General features: G+C 41.0%; 1 protein-coding gene across 1 annotated transcript in view; it reads right to left on the bottom strand.

Annotated features, from left to right (window-relative positions):
* Positions 1–246: 246 nt before the first annotated feature.
* The window catches only part of LOC119379221 (uncharacterized), a 57318-nt gene continuing 34625 nt past the window's right edge, over positions 247–22939 (bottom strand). Inside the window, exons 13-22 of the mRNA XM_037648452.2 lie at positions 21566–21703; positions 21397–21480; positions 20996–21059; positions 19786–19848; positions 17114–17234; positions 16912–17031; positions 12680–12786; positions 12110–12203; positions 11289–11375; positions 247–10288 (exon numbers count right to left, since the gene is read on the bottom strand). Of these exons, the coding sequence (XP_037504380.1) occupies positions 10181–10288; positions 11289–11375; positions 12110–12203; positions 12680–12786; positions 16912–17031; positions 17114–17234; positions 19786–19848; positions 20996–21059; positions 21397–21480; positions 21566–21703 (986 nt within the window). The 3' untranslated portion in view covers positions 247–10180. The remainder of the gene's footprint in view (positions 10289–11288; positions 11376–12109; positions 12204–12679; positions 12787–16911; positions 17032–17113; positions 17235–19785; positions 19849–20995; positions 21060–21396; positions 21481–21565; positions 21704–22939) is intronic.

Genomic DNA, 22939 nt, shown 5'->3' on the forward strand with positions numbered 1-22939 from the left:
GCTACCATGAAGGGATTATTTCATAAAAACATTTCTGCACTCTACATGTACCTGAACCCATGGCATTCGAGTTTGTCAAAAGCATAAGCTTCAGCCGAGTTGAAAAACTGCAATAAAATTTTATTGATTTGTCTTGAACCACTGGCACTACTTAATGACAGTAGTGCAGATATCCATAAGGTGGTAGCCTTACTGTCAATGTGCTGGACTTCAACATTTAAGTATCGGCTTGAACTATTGGGTCAATATGTTACAAATATACTCAAGCCAATAGCTCAAGTTTGACATTACATATATAATTTTGTAGTACTCCCTGACCACAGGAAGATTACTATCACAAGCTCAAAGGCAAAAGTATGTCTGCAATGCACCATCCAGAAAAATGTGCCAGGTCTGTGAAATATGTGCATTCAGGTCATTCTTCAAGCTCCAAACCAAGTGGGTAAAAAGTCACAAAGCAATAGCTTAATGCAGCTGTGAGGCAATAACCCTTCAGACTCGCCACTTTGCATGTGCTATTTGCAGAGAACAATTTAATGTGCAACATTCACCATCAACACACCCTTTGTTGTCACAGCCTCCATGAACCATGCTCTTCACATTGAAGTGAAATTGGATCAAGATGGTAAACCTGATGGTCCAGATTAGTTTGCCCCATAGTCAATGAGTTAAGGACCAACTCTGAAAATAAGAACTTACTTTTCCAAAAGTGTCCTTTTTTAGGAGACATCAAGATTCACTTTGTGCACATCCTGAACAGTCTAGTCACAATTGTAAGGAAGAGCCAGGAGACAGCTGACGTTCTGTCCCAACAAAGAAAAGTGAACACTTAAGAAGTAATGGTTTATTTGTGTTCCTTTACATAACTGTGTGGGAGAAAGACCATCGAGTTAAGGCACTGGACAGAAAGTATCAAAATATATATAAATCTAGTGAACAGAAATTAAAGGAACCATGCAAATATTTGTAATAAATAATATCCAATACAGCTTAACCTCAAACAGCAAACACAGATATAAAAAATTATTCGATATCATGAAGTAAATATAAAAAAAAAATTAGTGCAGCTAGCACAAAGTTGTGCAAGGCTGGGTCACAGCAGAGCTGGTGGGCACTGGTCCTGGCTTGGCTAGGCTTTTACCCTTTCACCTCTTTCCCAACCCTTGCTATACTATACTATGCTATACACGGCTACGCTTGCTTTTTTTTTTGGCTGCGTCTTTCTCTTTCTCTCCATCTATTTGTTTCTCTGTCTTTCTATCTTTTTTTGTCCTTCCCTTTCTTTCTATCTGTTTCTCTCTTTCTACTTTTTCACTCTCTCTCTCTGTAGTCGTTCTCTCGCCTTCTTTTTCACTTTTTCTTCCCTTTCTTTCTATCTATTTTTTTCTCTCTCTCCCTGTACTCGTTCTCCCCTCCTCCTCAATCTCACATCTCGTCATCCTCACCCTCACTTCCCTTTCCCACACCCTTGCTATACAATACAGCGGAATCTCGTTGATACGTTTTTCACGGAAACCGAAAAATAAAACGTATCACGCAAAAATCGTATTAACCGAAGAGGTTTAAAAAAAAAAGAGAAAAATAGCATACTCCGTCAGCAACTCACTTTTATGGGGCACCATTGAAGTAGCTGGTCAATTTGCACAGCACTTTCTTTTTTTCAACGTCTAGGAGTAAATTCTTACGGTTAAATTATTCTGATTACGTTTCGCTAGATGGCGCGGCGCATGGCCGGGCGCATTACCATCATCATTGGATGCGGCGGCTGTGCCTGGCAGCGATCATTTCACCGCAAAACCCATGCTGCTGCGGCCTTAGCACCTCTGCAACGTGCAGATCGTGGTTTGTTGGAACGTGGTTTGAGCTAGTATACCGAAGAATAAACGTAGGATTTCTAGATACATAGGTCAAGATCCACTTTCGTGGTCATATTATCCAATTGTGCGCCAAAACGTGATTGTATTAAACGCATGAAAATGCCAAGGGACGTTGGCCGGGACTAAAATGAAAAACGTATTAGGCCAAAAAACGTATTATGCAGAATCGTATGAACGAGATTCCAAGGCTATGCTACACTCAGCTAGTGTGCCCGGATAGCCGAGTGGTTACAACACTCGCCTTCAAATCGTGGGAATGCGAGTTTGAGCCCCGCTTTGCCAAGAATTTCTCTCTCTTTCTTCCTCTCTCTCTGTACTCGTTCTCTTGCCCATTAGAGTTATTGCGTCCCACGCCAGAAGAATCGGTACACATGTCCTGGTAGCGAAGCAGAAGAGAATGATGAGAGTGCGCGCCAGTTTGTGATGATGATAATTTTCTATCTATGACACACGGCAAACCTCTACTATAACAGCTCTGCTGTAATATTTAAAGTAAAACATGCATATAATGAAAACCGAATACAACAAAGATACCTTTGTATCTGAACCAATTTTTTTTTATAGCATAGTTCAGGGTAGGACAACAAGCAATCTGCCCATTTCATGATTGCACCGCACACTTATTAGAAAACACTTAGACGTTTTGTCGACATTTATGATCATGAGCAATAGGGACAGATATGAGCAATGCAGTTGACATCCATTCTTATTTCTCAGAGGCAGGTGCACCCTACAAGCAGAATATTAATAGTATCAGTGAGTGTACGAGTACATGCAGAAGGTACACAAAAAAAAGCATGCATATACTACACACTATGCAGCTGCTAATGAGGAGTCCTTTGCTCAATCATTCTGGTTCAAGTAAGAAAGACATTACTGCGTTTCAATCATTCCCAGATAAAGCACACAGCATCAGCCTTTTGCAGAAAAATGGTACAATTTTGTAGCTATAGGAAATGGGAAAGAGTATAGCTCCATATTCAAGAAGTGACACATGGTTGCTGCAAATAATGCTGACCAGCGTACTCAACAATCATTTTGACGCAGAAATTTTAAAACTCACAAATCAGACAACACATCTGCAAAAGATAGGACCTATGCACAGTACTTTAAAAATTAAATTGTGAGGTTTAATGTTCTCAAGACGCAGTTAGTAGGCTATGTCGAGGCAATTCTATTTTGTGAGTAAGGAACGTTAACACCAGGAATTTTCTACTGAAGATAAGTGCATAAGAATGGCTCTTTGCACATGCTGGGCTTCAGGTGTACACAAAAAACAAGACTGCATTGGCACATAGTCTTTTCAACACCATTAAAGCACTCTCTCCCACGCCACTTATAATATGATTCCCATTGATACACAACAACAAATTTGCACACGTAACAACAGTGTCCCATAACCTGCTTTCATCGATTGTCATGCAGCAAGCAAACAGGCCTAGTCACGGACAGGCCTAGTCACGGTACACCATATACACACACAAAGCTACATAGGCAAATAAAAAAACACTGCAATATTTGACTGGAGCAATTAATTTTTCTGACACAACTGGAACAAATTAGCACCATTATATCCTTCTAGAATGACTAACTGGATCAAAAAAAAATTCTTGGTGTTTGTAACACAAACACCAAGGGTCCCTCAGTAGGGCATGGGTCACTCAGTAGGCCCAGTCTTTTAAAACAAATAGATAAAGTTTTATAGCAGGTTTTGTTACAAAAGGTAATTCTAAATGTGGTGTTCTATTTGCCACATCAAACTACAAATACCCCTTACGTGAGCAGTTCAATTTTAATTGTGCTATTGTTTTACTTATCAGTGAAATTATAAATCGAAACCAACTGCGATATCTAGTCCCGATAAAACAAACTGTTATTAAATGTTCCCTGAAACGGTTTCTTAAATGTTGTTTTGGCATTTAGGTTACAGCATTATCAAATCATTGCCACCACAAATTAAAGAAGTAGTGACACAAAAATTTTGCACCTTGTTTCTTTTTGTTGGGATAAGTAGCTAATACTCCACTTATTACAGCTGGATACCTCATTTGCTCGAGCGTGTCATGGTTAATTATTTGGAGGTGTTTTTATAGTGCCCAGTTACAGTTTCGATTTCAGAAAGCACTAAGACCAGGTTGGATTTTTTTGCAAGCACAGCTGGCCGCAACACCACACAAAACAGTGACATGCACGTGAGTGCCGCATTGACAACTGCGGCAGAGAGCGTAAGCAGGAGAATGGCAGCCACCACAAACTCGTGATGTAGGTGGTTGTTGGTTGTTTACATTAAAACCAAGTTGATGTCCATGTGGTGAAGTGCTGCATCTTGTGCTCACTTTCACGGCATACACTTTAAAATTGCTTACTAAGAACTTGTCGCTGGGCGAGTTGGTGAATGCTTGGCGACATCTTTATTTTAGCGCTAAAAAAGACTAACACATAAGAGACGACAGGACAAGCGCTTGTCCTGTCCTCTCTCAGGTGTCCGTCTTGTTTAGCGCTAAAATTAAGATGTTGTTAAACTTTAAAACTGATTTTATATAAGTTCCAGGCTATATTTTCTGTTGATATTTTGTAGATGATGTGCGTATATCCACATAAATCAATCTCACAAGTTATCTCACCTTCAGAATTTTGTATCAATACCTCTTTAGGCAACGTGCCTGGTATCAAGGAAGCTACGAGCAACTGGCTGTTACCCTCCCTTCTTAGCACTGCTTTTCCTCTTCAACTCGTTGAGTGGGCAGCCATCGCTAGCAGTGCACCAACCATGAGCTCCAACCATGTGCTAGCAGAATGCGAGCACATGGTTGCAAGGTTTTTAAATTTCCAGGCACTTTCAAGTAAAGAGGTTCAATTGTTATTAAACAACCTTCTTTTACCAAATAAAAACAAATCAAGTACTGAAAAATACTAAAATACTTCACTGGAGTTGTCCTTTACTGTACCTTTAGAGCTATTACAATGAGCAGCCACTTACTTTTGATAAGCATGTAAGAAATTGCTAAATTATTACTACTATTAAATTATTAAGTCACTATCCCCCGTAAGAAATAACTGTAAAAAAAGCATAGAAATTGGGGACAGTGGTGAAGGTATAAGTGACAGTATGAGGACCAAGTGCAAAAGAAAAAGATGTAAAACTGGAGTGAATTATACATTGTCACTTAATATCACATGTTATGTACCATTTTGATTTGCTATGTAAAAAGTGTACTCACGCCACAAATTACCTTCTTGGGCTGAAGGCTAGTAACTAGTCAAGCAGCTGAAAACAAATTGGTTATGATCAAGCTAAAGGACCCTATATAAGCATGTCTGTCACCTACTTTTATAAAAGTGTAAAAAATAACAATGACATTTGTTTTCGAACTACCCACTAAAACTGTAAAGCCCATCACTTTTCATAGCTGCGTAGCTCTCACAACGTATGGATGAAAACCTAGCTCATATTTCCCGATGTTCAGCAACAAGTCACAGTTGAGCCACACCATACAGCACAAACATTGCACCAGTGTGATAACATCATCCTTTGAAGGAGGATGAAGGCAAACAATGGTAAAAATTAAATCAGTCCAGATCAACCGATTACCTTTTTTTTTTCAGAATTTTGCAATGACTGATTCGTGCCAGCAGATGACCTAGTTGCAGAAAAAAAAAATCCCCTACAAAGGAGGCCACACAGTTTAATCGAAATTCAAATTGCCAACAACAAATGAGATGGTGTAAACCCAAATATTCTAATAATTGTTGGGGTTTTATGTCCCAAAGCCACGATACGATGGCGAGGGACGCTGGAGGGCTCCGGAAATTTTGACCATCGGGATTCTTTAACGTACACCTAAAGCCAAGCACATGGGCCTCTAGCATTTCACCTCCATCGAAATGCGGCTGCGGCAGCCAGGATCCAATCCCACGACCTTCGGGTTCAGCAGAACCCAAATGTCCTAAGCTACCCAGAAAATCTAAGACCTCATGCTCCAACAGGTGCTACTGCCTAAATCAACTCAGAGGCCCAAAAGAGGTGGCACCGCAATCTCATAAACAGCACAAACAGGAGCCGTGTGAAGATGCAACATCTCTAAGTCCTCCATTTTATTTTCTTACTGATATACACTGCGATTACTATTTCGCATACCGTAAAATTCTGAACAAGCAGCTCCACCCCTACAGTGAAGGATAATTCGACAAGATTTGGAGGGGGGGGGGACCTTTGCTCAGTCACGGATCAAAATTCAAGAAGGCGGCGGAAGAGCCGCTAAGAATGAAGAATGCACACCTGTGCTTCTAATGAAATGCTTTATTGGATACGCATGCATTCACTATTCTCATTCACCTTCGTCGGGTGAATAAGAACAGTGAGTAAATGGTGGAAGGGAAGAAGAGGCCGCATATTTGAAATCTCCCGAGGAAGGGAATGGGGCGCTTGTTCGAGATTTTACGGTATACCTTTTATGCCTTCCTTTTCGTCATCTGTTCCCGATTGATTGTAAGCAGGGTTCGTACAGGTTTCAAAGGAGAAAATTCAAGGATATTCAAGGAATTTCAAGGGACTGTCACATGTTTTTCAAGGATTAAAAAACGGCATCCAAATGAGTTTTTTTTTTACGATAACAATGTTTCAAATTCTGACTAAATTTATCGTACATAAACAGTAAAACCTCGTTCATTCAAAGTCACTGGGACTGTGAAAAATCTTCGAATTAAGCGGGTTTTCGAATTAACCAAACATACAAAAAACATACATACAATTACTGAAAGTAATCAGAGGTGGTTGTTTGCTGTTCCTGCTAGTTTGTGGCTCCAAGGGTTATGTTCTCCAGCAATCCCCGGTCGCAATTTTGCCGCTAAACCGGCGAAACAGCAAGCCTCTCGGCTGCCAGCGCAAAAAAAAAAGGAAAAAGAAAAAAAATCTCGTGATCAACTGAAATGCGCGCCTGCGGAAGAGAAGACGTGCTTCACTGCAACACAGTGGTGACACGCGGGCAGCATGTCACTTGTTCCTCGCAGCGTCAGCAGCGAGGAGCAGGTGAGGTGACAGCTGCTAACTGCTGGAACAACCGCCAATCGGAGGTTCGCATACATCGCGAATTCCGTCAGGCCGTCCTTTAATAATTCCTTTATTTTCCCAGAAAGAATGGGTAAATCATGACGCGCTGACATTGCGAGAAACATGCGACATGCTGCCCGCGTGACACCGCTGTGTTGCAGTGAAGCGCGTCATTTCCACAGGCGCTTATTTCAATTGACCACGAGACCGTTTTTTATGTTTTTTGTTTTTTTTTCGCTGGCAGCTGCGAGGCTGGGGTGCTTCACCTGTCACTCATTAGTATCGCTACGGTGCATTGCCTTGTGGCTTCCAAGGGCCGTCGTTTCCGCGGATTAGTGGCGAAATCGGGATTGAGAATTGGCAGATGGCACCCAAAGTTTTCGAATTAACCGGGCTGGTACTGACCGCCACTTCAAATTATCCACTCATATTTACATTTCAATATACAGGACCACAGAAATCCTTTGAACTAAGTGGGATTTCAAAATAACCGAGTTCGAATTAATGAGGTTTTACTGTACATATATACAGTTGAAGGTTCAATTTAACAAGGTGATCACCACGCTCAAGTTACTTTGTTAAATCGGGAAGTTTGTAAAATTGAGAAAGGGGTTTTTCAGTCTTCGAAACCTAAAATTGTAACACAGAGACACCCAAAATCTACCACGGCATTATTTTTGCTGCTAACCCACGTGTGCTCATGTGAAAAGTCTGTTCAGGTGTACCGATCATTGAGCCTCCAGGTGTACCGATCATTGAGGTCCAGGCGATGCAGGCCAGGTAGACAGTCATGTGAAATATGACATGCAGCCGAATTGCAAAGATGGGGAGAACAAATGCAGTGATTATGCGAGCAAGGCGAGCAAGAAAGTTGCGAGGAGACAATCAGTGTCATCTGTTGCATAAATCATGAAATAACGACAGCACACAGTAGTGTTCCTCTGGGAGCATTGACAGGAACAATAAACCACCGCCACCCGTAGTACCATCTGGTACAGAACAGTGGTACATAACAGTCCACTGTTCTGTGCATGTGGGTGGCACATAGCCTTGTCAAAATACCAGGCTCGTGACTATGGGTGACACATGTTTTAACGCAATAGCGTTAGTTCCCATGCTTGAAGAAAAAAGCCATCTGTGTAAAAAGTAGAAAAAAATTAGCGCTTCTTTTTACTCATTTATTTTTTTAAAAACTTCTTTAAATCGGTTTTGGTTTCAGGTTAGTTTTGTTAGTTCAGGTTGACAACAATGTTTAACCTTATGAGTACCTGCCGGGCATGTAAATTTCTTCCCTAGATTGGGAACTACGTGAAATCGGGTTTTGGTAGATCGAGTTTTAAGTGTATTATTATACTGTAGAAAAGTTTAGTCTTGATGCCATCTAAAGCAGTTCCCAACATACAACAAATGTTCAGGACAAGTGCTGAGACTTCTCTAGTATTAGCAAGGCTTGACAACGTTACACTCTAATAACCACATGCGTCACTCTCTTGACAGGGAAAAAAAAGAATAAATGCAGGAGACAAGAGTGAAGTCGTAAGGAGATAAGTAGAGAGAGAGAAAGTGAGACAAGATGCACTGATCGGTGAGGAGTGAAATGAACGATAGGACAAGGCATGAACAAACAGAATACATGCAAACTCGCGTGGTGTATTGTTTCTCAAATGGAAAGTTTGCTGCATCGACGCTACCTACAACAGAAACCAGGTTGCAATGTGGACTTTAGACTGCACTGGTCCTGAATTTCAAAGGTTTTCAAGAACAGAATACAATTCATGGACCTTCAAGGGCCTTGAAAATGTATTTTCAAATTCAAGGGTTTGAAGGACCTGTACAAACCCTGTTGTAAGCAATAAACAAGCCATTATTTTCTCATTATCTAAAGCAATTAGCTTTCTTGTATAACTGGTTGACTACAGCTTGTGAGTTATAAAGAACATAACATGCCATTGGTCCTGTTACCATGTTTTCATAGTACTAATGCAATGTCGATCCTGCCTTATATTACTTCGATTATGTCAAATACAAAAACGATGAATGGACACCTTTGAGCTCTAATCTATCACTTCAGCTCGACTAAATATGTCTTGCTTTCAATGTCTTTTGCAGTGTTAAGGCCGAATGTGGTTTTAAATAAGGAGAGAAACATTCTTCTGCTGCCCTCATGGAGCACAGCTACTGCTGCTGAAGCTATAACATTCAAAGGGAAGTTAACAATAACGATAACACAGACACCTAGCCCTTTTATTGGCCCAACATCACTGGGTCACTAACATAATATTGAGCAAGTCATTTCTCTAAAAAAATGTAAATCTGGAGCAACAGAGTGTCATTTAAAAGGACAACACCTTCAAAAGACTTATACTGCACGCGAGTCAGCAATCACAGCAACTCATGGGCACCCATAGTGCAGAATTAAAGCAAGAGTAATGTAAGCTTTCTTGTGGTCTGAAAAGCACAACATAAACTAAACACAAAATGTGAAAGGAAGACGAACATGGCACTGACACTAACGGAATTTTTGTTGGAGTTCCACAAACATAAAGAGAGTGAAATGTCGCATGACATTTATACTTTAAAAGCCAAGTAAAATGCAATAATCCCTCAGTGGTGCACGTCTCTATAGCCCATCTCTGTGGCCTGCAGCACGACAGATTGTAAAGAAACACACCCTTCACCAGACTGGTTAGGCAAGAAAGCCTCTTCAATCATTTAAACATAAATGCATGTGATTTTTCACTGTCTTTACATATAAGTGAGCAATTCCAATAAAAATTTTAGTTGTTAGTATGAATGCCGTTTGTCTTCCTTTCACCTTCTGTGTTTAGTTTGTGCTGCAGTTTTCGCCACAAGAAAATGGATTGAAACCTAGCTCAGCAAACCATTATTCCAAGAAATTTAAGCTCACATAGAATCCAGAGCACTATCATACAACACAAGTTATACAAGCAATAAGCAAAGAATCTGCAAAATTAAATACATAGCCTATTACCGCAATCCAATGCATTACTTCCAGCTAACAACACTCATGAACTAACGCTTACCACAACATACACGTAAAGGACACATCTGGTGTCTTCTGTACAGCAGCCAAGAATTATTCCAGGCTATGCACACATAAAGACACTGTATTAAGGCACATATATATAATGAAAAACAAGCAGCATGACAGAACACCGCTCATAATTCACAGGCACTTTTGTGATCGCTGGAGTACAAACCAGCTAAAAACAACAGGTCAGATTCACAAAATTCACGCAGAAGTGCTGCTTGCGATACTTGCAGCACCTGGAGACAAGTTTTCATGAGTGCGCAGCAAGGTGACTGTGACAGGTGAGTCAATCGCAGTGCCGTTGCAAGACTGTAAGGTACATTTGCACATTAAGAATGCAGGTATACTCATGTGCGATAAAAAGCAAGGTATGCTGCAATCGTGAAATGTGGCCAGTGAAACTCCAGTTCACATGGACCCCTCCACAGTCCTCATAATTCATTCACACTTTTCATGTTTTTGCCACCAAAACTCCATGGAATCCCACCAATGTTAGGGAACAAGCAACAGGATTTGTTGCAAACAAAGGCAGCTGTACCAGACCCAAAATCAAAAACAAGGCTAGCAAATGCCTGGTGTTACCTATTAACTGTGTAACAGAAAAGCAAAGAAGACAGACAAACATTGCCCCAAAGTAAACTATTACTATGAGCAAAAAAAAAAAAGTGGTAAGCCATTGGCTGAGTGAGATGTGTGCAGCCTGTGGCTTCGTCTTAAAACTTTAAGGATCAGCCATGCAGCTGGCATTTGTATGGGATGTTTGAAGTGCTGCATGCAGTGTTGTGGCCCACAGCACTCTAAAACATATGCAAAGCTCTAATATTTATCTCATTCTGTCACATAATGTGTAAGCATATGACATGATTCACACAAGCTTTCCGTATGAACCAACAAGATACTGTTATTCCTTTGTATAACAATATTTTGCCTCAGCAACACTCAAAAAATTTTTCATATTAATTGTGTTGCACTGATTTGTTCACTAACTAAACTTTACTTAACTGATCGGATGTCCCTATTAAGGACACAACCACAAAAATCTTACCTTAACTGATCGGATGTCCCTATTAAGGACACAACCACAAAAATCTTACCTATGTACACAGAGTGCAATATTAATGCATGGACATGTACTGTACACAGTAAGTCAAACAAAATTTCTCCTCTCACTAGTTATGTAACAAAAATCTTATGCCTGTGCTGCAACTATGAAGTGCACCACATACATCTTCATCAGGAAATACAGTCCTGATCAATATATAGTACATAGCCTTTAATGTAGAGCATACATTGCAGATCCTGCACTTACCTGACCACATAGTATCGGAAGTGCCTTTGATATTTCAGACGCTAAAAGCAGGAAATTCTGGGCAAATGGTGCAACAGTCATGTTGGCCTGAAATGCACAATGCCACTTTAGCTGATACCATGTATAGCTTCAGCCCCAATTATATGGAGTATATGTCATATATAATTTATATAAAAAAATACTTCACTTAATTACAATGAAATTTTATGTGTTTATATTCAAAATTTTGAGGAGAGCTATGTGTCTTCACTGTATTTGTCCAAGTGTTATAACCTGTTTCATCGATAAAAACTAAGAGGAACAACTACATGCAAGGCTGCCATCAGGGGAGCTGAGACGTCTTATTCTTTTCTGGTCGCTGTTCCTTTTTTACTTTTTATGATGTTGCTTCCCAAGCACACAGGTTTCCTTCAAAACTTCGACTTCATTAACCTGCTTTAATTTTAATGAAGTTTTACTATATCATACTGCTTCTTACAAACTGAAGGTAAACCATAACACTAGTACCAAATAGGTTGGGGTGTAAAAGACAGACAGTTTTAGATTGCTCATCATGAGCCAAGGCATAAATATTCACACAGGCAAGATAAAGAGTGACGAGAGCCTCAGGAATCTTTGTTTACTTAAATGTAAAAAGAAACATACAGAAGTTTGACTTAATGAATGTGCTGGTGGTTAAGTTCTGCATGGGTACAGAACTTTGCTGTACTTTAACACGGCATAGTCAACAAGACATTTAAACTGTGTGATGGAGTCATTGATTTCAGACTCTATGCAAATGCGGTAGTTTGTACCACATATAATTTTACTTCAGCACTCACCACAGGTTTATCCTTTCCAAGGTCCACAAACAGCTGCATCTGACGAGCAGTGAACTCAATGTCGTTTTGTGCTTTCTCCACATCTACAAGCAACCTGTAAGAGCAAGCACCCAATACCACAGCAGCTTAGTCATTAAAGGATGGGCGACAGAAGGATTTGGGCTACAGCAGTAACTGAAGCCCTCAAAACAAATAAAAATAAAAGGCTGAAGCTTACTTGTTCAAAGGAAGATCAATTTTAAAGCAAAATGCATAAAAAAGGATTTTAAAAAGGCAATGAAATCACATGGCAGTACACCAAGATGCAGTGAATGACAGTTTGCAAATGTGAAGGCTCATTAAAACGAACAAATAGTACACTTCAAGAAAGAGCATAATCTTTCCCTTTAATTACTTTTGAAATGCAACTTTTCAATTTAGCTTGGCCTCATTTCATTTTATAGGGAGTTTCTTACGAATTGCATTCCTCCATAATGTCCTCTTCTTTTTTGTGCATCCCGATGCAAGTTTTACAGCAATCTTTATTTAAATAGTTTTCTTGTGAGGTATCCAAGCAAGAAGCTTACACACCTGGTTCTGTTCATGGAAGTCTTTACATGAGAACACACACTAGCCACTTCTGATGCCAACTTGCGACCAAGATCAGCCAGTTGTGCGAGAGAGTCAGGACTGCACACCTACAACGAAAAGTGGTTTAAACACTTCTCTGAAGACCAATAATGTAACATTTTAAACAAATTCTTATACGTATAGGCTATTGAAGGGGATCCTGAACCACTTTTCTAAATAATCATCGAATGACATCAGTATCGGAGTTTATCGCCTCACGAATCGATTGCTGCAAAGTTTCTCGAATCTGTCAAGAATGAGTGAAGTTACAGGGATTTGCTGCACGCTTCATGCACTTTCTCTCTTCTCTCATACCAACGAGCGCACTGGAAGCTACACAGGGAGGGATGGCACGGGGGAAAGAAGTTACGTTGGCGCACGTCATGACCTTGAGTGCATGTGATCAAACGTGATTTCCCCTTTCCCACTGCGATTCCTATAAACGCACAAGTGTAGCTACTGTGTAGTGCTAGCAGACTACGGAGAGCGGTGCCTGCACATGGCGACACCCCGTGGCATGAAGTGCATCTGATCCAAACGCCACTCTTGATTTATGGCACCGGCAGCTCTGAAGAGAGTGAGCACAGGTCTCTGTATGAAAAGAGGGTGCCTGATAAAATGGCAACTTTGCGCTCCGCTTCTAAACTCTCCTTGCTGTGCACGACGGCTAGATTTAACTGAGCTGTTCGTAGCAGTGTCTGCTTTCCCCAGGATGTGTTTTCTCACCTAGCCAGAGGGGTGGTTCTCATTCAAATGCTAGAAATTCTTCAACAGAAGTTACCTGCTCCATGTGTTTGCTCAGAATGTGAAGCACTTCCGCTACAACAGCCTGCAGCTATCCTGCAGCAGAATCACACGCTCGTCGTTCCTCACATTTGTCATTCCGCTTCCCTCAAGACTGTGATAAGTTGTCTTCACTCCATAAAGGAGGTATTCACTGTGCTTCTCCCGCCATCCCGCCAGGCGGCACCAGCGAGTGCGCTGCCATAGCCGTGGTCGTTCAGCGATCCGGCATATGACAGTCTGATGTTTGGCAGCACTGCACTTCACAACACCATTTTTTTAGTAAAAATATCAAAACAACACGTGCTGACGAGAGTTTTGGCTGTAATCCGACGATGGAGTTCGTGTGTGCGACCACGAGAATGGCAAGTGCCACGCCAGAGCCCCTTGCAGATGACGTCATGTGAATACCTCCTATACATTTTAAAGATACTATAACTAGGGCTCCGGATAAATACGAAAAAATCCGATAAACACTTGCCAGTAAAATTTTTGGCAATTCGAATTTATCCAATAAAGTCCGATTTTAACGGCCAATGTGACTCTGCTCCGTTCTTTATCTAAAGGACATGTTCTAAGCAGTCATTGATACATCTGCCGGTTTGGCTGAAATTAACTTTACCTTATGTAAACAGTATCTCGTAGACCACACCCGTCACACATTTAACAAAGGGTTTGTCACGCACGGAGTGAGAGACATCAACGTATGCAGCGTCCCCGGGAGCGCGAGACCACATATTGATATACGGCCCCTGGTGGCACTGGGGCGCGCCAGGCACCATCGAATACACGGATATGTGATTGCATCTGTGTGATTGCGTCTAACAACATGATTTAAATAGCGCAGGGTTCCCCATTAAGGGGGGGGGGTGCTACATTGCAGCCCCCACCCCCTCGTTGGTTGAGTCTAAAGGACATGTTTCACAATGGATGAAAAAAATGAAAATGAAGCAATGGCGTGCTTTTCGCAATGGCCTGCTTTTCGTCCCTGGCTTTCTCGAAGTAAAGGTGGGAAGTAAACAGTTCTCGGAATGCAACATCACACCCCCTCCCACCTTATGTGATTAAAGGGGGCAGCCCTCGTGCGCACGCCTATAGTAATACACACAAACGTAGGTGTTTTGTATGCAAGCATTTGTGTGTGTGTATATATGTGTTTCTGCATTCGAACCTTCCAGACAACTAAAATGCGCTTCATGTGTTCTGATGTTTTCGTGTAGATATCATTTCATCTAAGATATTGGAGTATTCAGAATAATGCAAAATTAAACTCCGAATTTTGAAGAATTGGTGATTTAGAAGAAATAAACTCCGATAAACGCCGAATCTCAGCTAAAAAATTAAACTCTGAAAAACACCCTTCGAATTTCTAGAAAAATAAACTCCAAAAACACGGAGCCCTAGACATAACTATTCAACTTCGAATAGCTAATTCTCAAATCGGATATGACCACGAAGGTGTTCTAAATTTCAAATGTTTGCATGTTTTTATATGCAGAACACAAAGATAATGCTCGGTAGCCTGGTGAGAGAACAAGCGTTCCTGATCAGCAACCAGGCCTTAGAATGCACGCAAGAGTATGTATATCTAGGCCACTTATTAACAGGGCAGCCTTCTCATGCAAGGGAAAATTACCAAAGAGTAAGGATGGGCTGGAGCACTTACAGCAGGCATTCCCTAAAGTGGAAAGTGTACAACGATTGTGTTTTACAATTACTAACGTATGGGGCATAAACATGGAGGATAGTAATGAAACTCAACAAGTTAAGGACCAAGCATTGTGCAATGGAATGAAATATGATACGCATAATATTCAGAGACGGGATGAGGGCAGAGTGAGTTAAAGAATAGGCAAGGGTAGCTAATATCCTAGCTGACATTCAGAGAAAACATTACACTCGGCAGGTCACACAATGCGCAGGACAGATAACCGATGATCAGTTAAAGTGACTGTATAGGTACCAAGGGATGAGAAATGCAGCCAATGGTGTCAAAGTTAAGTGGGTTGACGAAATTAAGAAGTCTGCAGGTACCAAATGGAACCAGCTCGCACAGGAGAGGCTAAATTGAAGATCATTGGGAGAGGCCTTCGGTCTGCAGTGAACATAAAAGTACACTGATGATGATGATGACCAAATTATAGTGTGTTGAGATACTTTTATCAGTCTTGCTGCATCAGCTCAGCCCATTGTAGCCAAACAAACGTATAAGCACTTTGAACTACGCCAGCAAACTACAGCTGCTATGGTTTTGGCAAGCTCCTATTGAAAGAACCAACAGCTACCTACAACTGCATTGCCTTTTTATCATGGAATTACTGGGGCTTATCTCAATTTCGTCGCACAGGAGGCCACATTTGCCAAGGCAGGCAGTCAAAAATCAAGAGCACATGTAAACAAGATCATTTTGATTCAGCAAACACCTGCTCACTACAATGTTAAGATTTCAAGCAAAAAAGATAACTGCATAATAGTAGTTTCTTTTTCTTTAAATGCTTTAAGCGCAATTCAGGCTTCTCTTTATAGTGTAATGCATACTTGGCAAGAACAACTTGTTATGAAGCAGAAATCAGTTTGCCAAGGTTCACCAAGCCTACAGAAAAATTTTAGGTTTGCTATCATAGGTGAAAAACAGGTATGAGAAAACCTGGACACTTTTGACCACAAGCTTAAATTTTGTAACACTGAAAACGATGCAAACACTATGAAAGCCATGCGCATTGGCTATCGCAAGATAGAGCCATGCACTGTGTAGTAGCGGTGCATGTAGTCAACTTTTGCACTCTATAGGAGGCAGCCTGTGTGCTGCCTGGAGGACTATTGCCTTGACTGCAGACGAGGGCGGACACTCCCATTCGCCATGGTGTTTGTTGCTGCCCGTCTTCGTACAACAAAGCACTGCCTCACCTCGCGCTGTTCTTTATTCTTTCCATAGGTTTCACAAATAAATTGTTTGTCTTTGTTTCTTGTGACCTCCGTCTGTCCTGCATTCCCTACGGACGGGACACAGCAAGCCAAAACCCCACAACGTAAAGCCTGAAGAGTGACAGAAACTTTGTGTACCAGCCCCTGTGACATCAGAGGAGCTAGCAATGACAACCAAAAGCTAGCTATAAATACTTGATATTAAGAAGATAAATAATGCACCATTAGATAAAATTCTGGTCGAACGCTTTCTTTATACGATGCTGCAACAAGAAAAAGGAGCCCCAAGGGTGTGAAATTATCGAAGAACGTTGAATTTTACGCAATTACCGCCTCAGTGCAATGTCTCAGCACAAGAAACGCAAGGAAAATGTAAGTTGAGTTGTTGTTTTTTAGAAGCGTACCAACACAGCGTGAACAAATGTACTTCTATGGTGTCTCTGGCTAAGTTCATGAGTGCAAAGATGTTAATGGTAGGCACCAACCTCTTCTTGAGCATCCAAGATGGCCTTGACAAGAAGCTGTACTTCATGAATGAGTGCATATGTTGTGCTGTTATTCTGAAGCCAGTTCTTGGAGCTTATATTTCCAACACACAGGCTCCTCTGGAACAGGTCAAGAGACATGGATAAAATAGACACAACATCAATGCGACTAAGGAATTCATGGGCTTAGAGGTAGACCTACATCAGAGTACCAGAGGGAGCGACTGAGTGCCTCCCGCCAGCCAGTTTTTGTGATAGTATTTGACCGGTGACTTATGTTCACGTGGGCCCTCGGTACTCGGGACCTCACTGCGTGCTTAGGCCTGCAAAAGGCCAAAGAAAAAATGCACACATCTAAACATACAAGTTTGGTTCAAAATAAAACACTGCCGATGTCCGAGGGCAATAATATTACAAGAAACAATGAACTACAATATCTAACGAATTCAATATGCATTATGAGTGCCCTGTGCAAGCAACTATGGATTTCCCGCATCGACATAACAATCTGCACATGTAGGATATTTTGAGATTCCAATTACCAATCAACCCTTTCATTAAAACAAGATCAGCTCTAAAGTAGCCTCATTACGAAACACAGTAAGATGCAAAAATGTATTAGCAAAAATACTACATTTATATACTTAAGTAAAACATTGATTATCAATGGTCAGTGAACTTGTTGCATTTATGTGCGAGTACACAATTTTGCACAATAGGAAACACTACTTGTTCTGCAAGCAATGCAAGAAGGCCTTGGCAAAGTCCTACAACTATGCTCAACAAGCATGGCACAAATATCAATGATACGCTTTATCAACTAAGACAGGTTGAACAGGGATTGAACAAGAATTGAACAAGGATTGTTTTTACGGCTCATAAAATTCTCAAAATATCAGTGCATAAAATAAGAACATAAGGAAAAATATAATCATCTGTGTGCACTTCATTAAATCTATTATTTAAAGAGGCCCTGAAACACTATTCTGAACAAATTAAGAAAATGCTGCCGACCTGTAGAAGATAATAATAATAATAATAATAATAATAATAATAATAATAATAATAATAATAATAATAATAATAATAATAATAATAATAATAATAATAATAATTGTTAGGGTTTAACATCCCAAAACCACGACATGATTATAAGGGACGCCACAGTGGAGGGCTCCGGAAATTTCAACCATCTGGGGTTCTCTAACGTGCATCTAAATCTAAGTAAACGGGCCTCAAGCATTTTCGCCTCTGTCGAAAATGCGGCCGCCACGGCCGCGCTTCGATCTCGCGACCTTCGGGTCAGCAGTCAAGCACCATAACCACTAGTAGACGAGGCTAATACAAACATGCAAGCTTACCAATGCATTGCACGCAGCAGGGATTTTGCAATCTTGTACCAAAATAACCAAAATGGCTCGCTCTAGCCTTTGCAATGTCGTTATCAGCTATGCAGCAAGCAAGCACAAGCAGGCCCAACAGTAAAAGGCTGATTTTTTAAACACTAGAACCTTCTCTGTAATAGAACTACTGCTAATATTTAGTTAGAGGTCTCCTCTCCAGGACCCAATGTAAATTTTTGTCACACACTAGAACTTTGACACCATCTACAAAGGATTTTACTGAAATAATTGTTTTAAGTGGCTCATCAGCAGGCAACTAAGAAGAAATGGAGCTGTCCCATTATCACGTTGTGGGATGCCGTGTCGATGGAAGGACGCATCCCAACATAAAACGTAACAACTGTTTATTAGCGAAGTAGCAGCAGCGGGGCGAGCATACCGACGCTGCGCTCAGTCGGGTAGCGAAGGTATGATCTCTTCCGAGCTTGGCAGCTTGGTTTTATAGCCACCGTCGGTTACGTAAGCCTCCGGTCACGGTGTCCCTTATCTGAGGCATGGTGTAGCATGCAGCCGTGTCACGCCCGCCTAGATAGTGACGAGGCGGAGGCTGCGCCGGTTTGTGCGCACTGTGTCGCCACAATGTCTCCAGCACTCCAGCAGGCGAGCTTCACTGCCAAAGCTGACATTCTCTCCCTTTGCATAATGAAATTACACAATTATTGTAACATGCTGATGGAAGACATTGTGGCATTGAGGAAGTTCAACTCGGCATGCCAGGATAACGAGCCATTAATGTTCACCCCAACCAAAATCCCAGGCCGCCTATGTATTTAGTGGGTGAAGTCTTGTGAACGGAGTTAGATTTCAGGGAACAGGAAGGCCTCCACAAGATAGGCCCATGAAGCTCCCCATCTAGCATGAAGCAAACCCCAATCTAACGTCGATCCCAAGCCAAAAAAAAAAAAAAAGGAATAAAGTTCCTATTGCACACAAGTAACCAATTCCATCACGTGGCGCTACCACACAAACACTTGCACATCCACATAACTACGCTGGCCTCAGCACAGCACTCACATAGGGAGGAGCCAAATTACAGGAGACACAAGATCTATGCGAGGCAAACAATTTTAGGAGACATGAGACTGTCGAGCATCCCTGTATCACACATTCCCCAACTCCATGCTCATGCATGCCCCATATATACATACACAAACACACACTTCTACTGCCAAACCATTTTCCACTTCTGCACTGTGACTCTAAGTTGCAGCAGTTTACAAGACAGGAGTACACAGAATGCAAAAAGCTTTTCCAGCTTTCTTATTGTATGATATTCCTAATAGTTTCTGAAACTACTCAAAGAACAATTTTTCTGACCAACATATTCGAGCAATCTACTTTAAAATTTGTCAGTTTTTAGCAAAATGCAGACAAGGAAATTTAACTGGAAAATGCCTATATTGAATGAAAACAGGTAACGAATGTAAAAGATCATTTTCCACACACAGCTAAGAGAAATGTATGAACTTACAATGACATGGTATGCCCACGTTCCTCAGCAGAAAATGTAGCACCAGTGCTATCTTTTGGAGGACTGCATAGAAGAAAAAAGAAAAGATGACCCCTATTACAAATGCTTATCAAAACAATGTACTTGCTTCCTATGGCTTTCACAACACCAACTTCAATCTTTTGCCTTGTAAAAATGCACCATAAACAATGATAGTTGATACAGTTTCAAAAAGTGATACCCTAAACCAGGGGTCTCAAACACGCGGCCCGCGAACCTCTCGCTTGCGGCCTGCAGCCCGCACCTGACTGTCTTCGTTTCATATTGCCACACGTGTTAATAAGTTTCTTCATCAGCAACAGGCATGACAGGTCTAAAGCATTGCTTTCGTGAGGCACTCCCTGCGGTCACCATGTATTTATACATATAATTGTGAAACAACAACTCCGTATTTGAGAATCGGCCTCCAGGTTTTAGACATAGTGGATACTGGTATCGACATGGTCTTGGAATCCTGGCGCCAAATCTCCTTCAGAAATGACCCGTGCATGAGATGTGGGAAAGGTTTTCTTTCAAATGGCAGCATGTGCTGACAATGCGTAGAAACAGTAGTATGAAGCTACAGCTCTTCTTAGTTTCACGCTACAGTTAGGTGGCTAACAATTAACCCACCTTGACAATGCACGCTTGCAGAACTGATCTTCCATATCCTGTGCACACAGATTTATTCTGAACAGTTAGGGCCTACCACAGAACAGCAACTATAAAAAAACGAGACTGATATTCATGGCAAGTTAACAGAGAAGACAATAATGTACCAAAAAGCAGCCAGCCATTATAGATGGGCAGAAAATAGCAGGGTTGTATGTCTAAGCAGACAAAAAGTCTGGACTCAGGGCATTTGCTTACAAAGCCGGGACTGCTGTGCAAAAGCTGAGACTGTTGGTAACCCCACTTGCATCACATTTGTGATCATTTCACATTTGTGGAAATACCGTGAACTGATCCAATCTGTAGAGGTCTGCCCGAATACACTAGCACTTTACAACTCTTTCCTCAGAAAACATGAACTTAATGATGCACCTACCACAACTGAAAGTACCAACAACTGTAGTTATACTTTTACTAGCAAGAAAGTTTTGAAGTTTTAAGACTTGCATTATGTTCAAAGTTATTTTGTTATTGCAAAACATAATGCAAAATTTGTAACAGTCATACAAAAGTCTCGCACCCAGGTTGTGTAGCAGGTGACTTGTCGCTCTCACATGCTTGCGACTCCATTTCCTTCAAAATTGCTGCAAGGAAAAACAAAACAATATAATCTCATTTTTTTATTGCAAACGTTCAGACAATCCCCTACTACCTATCCATAGAACTTCAGAAGTCATTATACGCCAGGCAACTAGATTACAGTTCTAAAGTAATTGTCACTACTACACATTTTTGAAATCTCTCACAATCAACCTGAAATTGAGTTGCAAAATCCTACGAACCCTAATTGACAATTTAAGAAATTTAACAAGCTCACAAAGAAAGCAGCGTCATGTTTTCTTACAGCTCATGCATGTTTAGCAACTTCCCTTCAGAAATATGCTCCCAAAGACAATTCATACTTGTTTAAGAGTTTTTTACCTGTTATGTCAAGGTCTAGGGACTTCTCGCCTGCCACAGGACATCGGCTAACCATCGGTGTGGTAAGTCCAGTCAGCAAACAACCTATGAGAATTTTTTTAACGATTGTTCAGTATGGCATCCAACAAATAATTGCTGAATAAGCTGGACACTACTGTGGAACACTCACTTGGGATATGTGATGGTGTCTGAGACACAACATCCAAGTTCCTAGTAATTTCTTCGTGAACAGCATTCACACAGCCACGAACAACCTTGGCAACTTTGATTCTATTCTCTGGCGGTGCTCGCTGCAATGATCGCCGAGCTAAAGCAAAGAAACCTGCCTTTAAATTTGGTGCTATAAACCACTTAACATAATGTGTTCCATAACATTACCATGTTATGGAACACCTAACCATTTGAATAATGTATCGGAAGTTCCAGGAATAAGGGTAATGTATGCAGGACGTAGCGTTACCATAAGAAGGTAAGGGTTATAATTACACGCCCTATTTACAATTAATAATATACAATTACTAATTACAAGATCATGTAGATAAGAAAAAAGGAGACGCTACTCAGGGTGGCACCTTTGCAGATCCACAAACGTCTTCCCTGGTTTCGAAGTCCCCACAAGCTTCTATATTCCCATGAAACACAAAACCTCTATAAAACGTCTTTAAAATGTTTAAAACCTCCATAAACCTCTATAAAACGTTTTATAGAGGTTTCGTGTTTCGTGGGTTTGAACCAGTGCTCGAGTTTATAGGTCAAAGTTCATGGCACTTTCTTGACAGTGTCATCAAATCAATTCCACAGGAAATCCGTCATAGTGATAAAAGATTTGAAAAAAAAATCCCGAGTCAGTTAAGGTCAATTAAGGCCTAAACTAAATTGAATCTATAAAATTTCAGTTTTCTCATAGTAGCTGCACTCGAAAACTGGCATGAAACAGAAAAAAACCATTAGAGCAAGGTCAACACAACTGCGAAATTAGATTTTTTGTGTTTGATGATAAAGCTGTTATGTCCCAAAAATTAAGTTAACGATAGCCATGGGGAGTGCTCAGTGAGCATTTCGACATGGCTAGAGACTGCATGAAAAATTTACTATTAAGATAAAGCACAAAAAGCACATGGCATTTACAGTTTACATTGCTTTGTGAAAAGCATCAGCAATATTTCATTAGCCTAGAGATTGTTGTTTGCCACTGCATATGACAACCAGCAGTCCTATGCACACAACCACCAAGTAACAGCAGAATGATGTTATAAAACTAGCTGCACAGAAGTGTATGGAAGTGCACATAAGTGGCTGCTATTAAGCGCACAGAAGGCAAGCACTGACTAGTCAGGGAGTGCAATGACATGCCCAAGTCTTCTAAAAATGTGCAATCAACACCCGGCCAGCCATGCCTATTGCACAAGTCAGATTCAAAGTTTACATCACACTTGGGCATGTAGCTCCCATATGACACAACTCCCCTAGACACACCAAATGTTGACACAACGTTGCCGCCACACTGAGAAAGTTGCTTCAACAATGCGGCGACATTGCGTGC

This window comes from Rhipicephalus sanguineus, chromosome 1, assembly GCF_013339695.2.
Source record: "Rhipicephalus sanguineus isolate Rsan-2018 chromosome 1, BIME_Rsan_1.4, whole genome shotgun sequence".
Taxonomy (NCBI): Eukaryota; Metazoa; Arthropoda; class Arachnida; order Ixodida; family Ixodidae; genus Rhipicephalus; species Rhipicephalus sanguineus.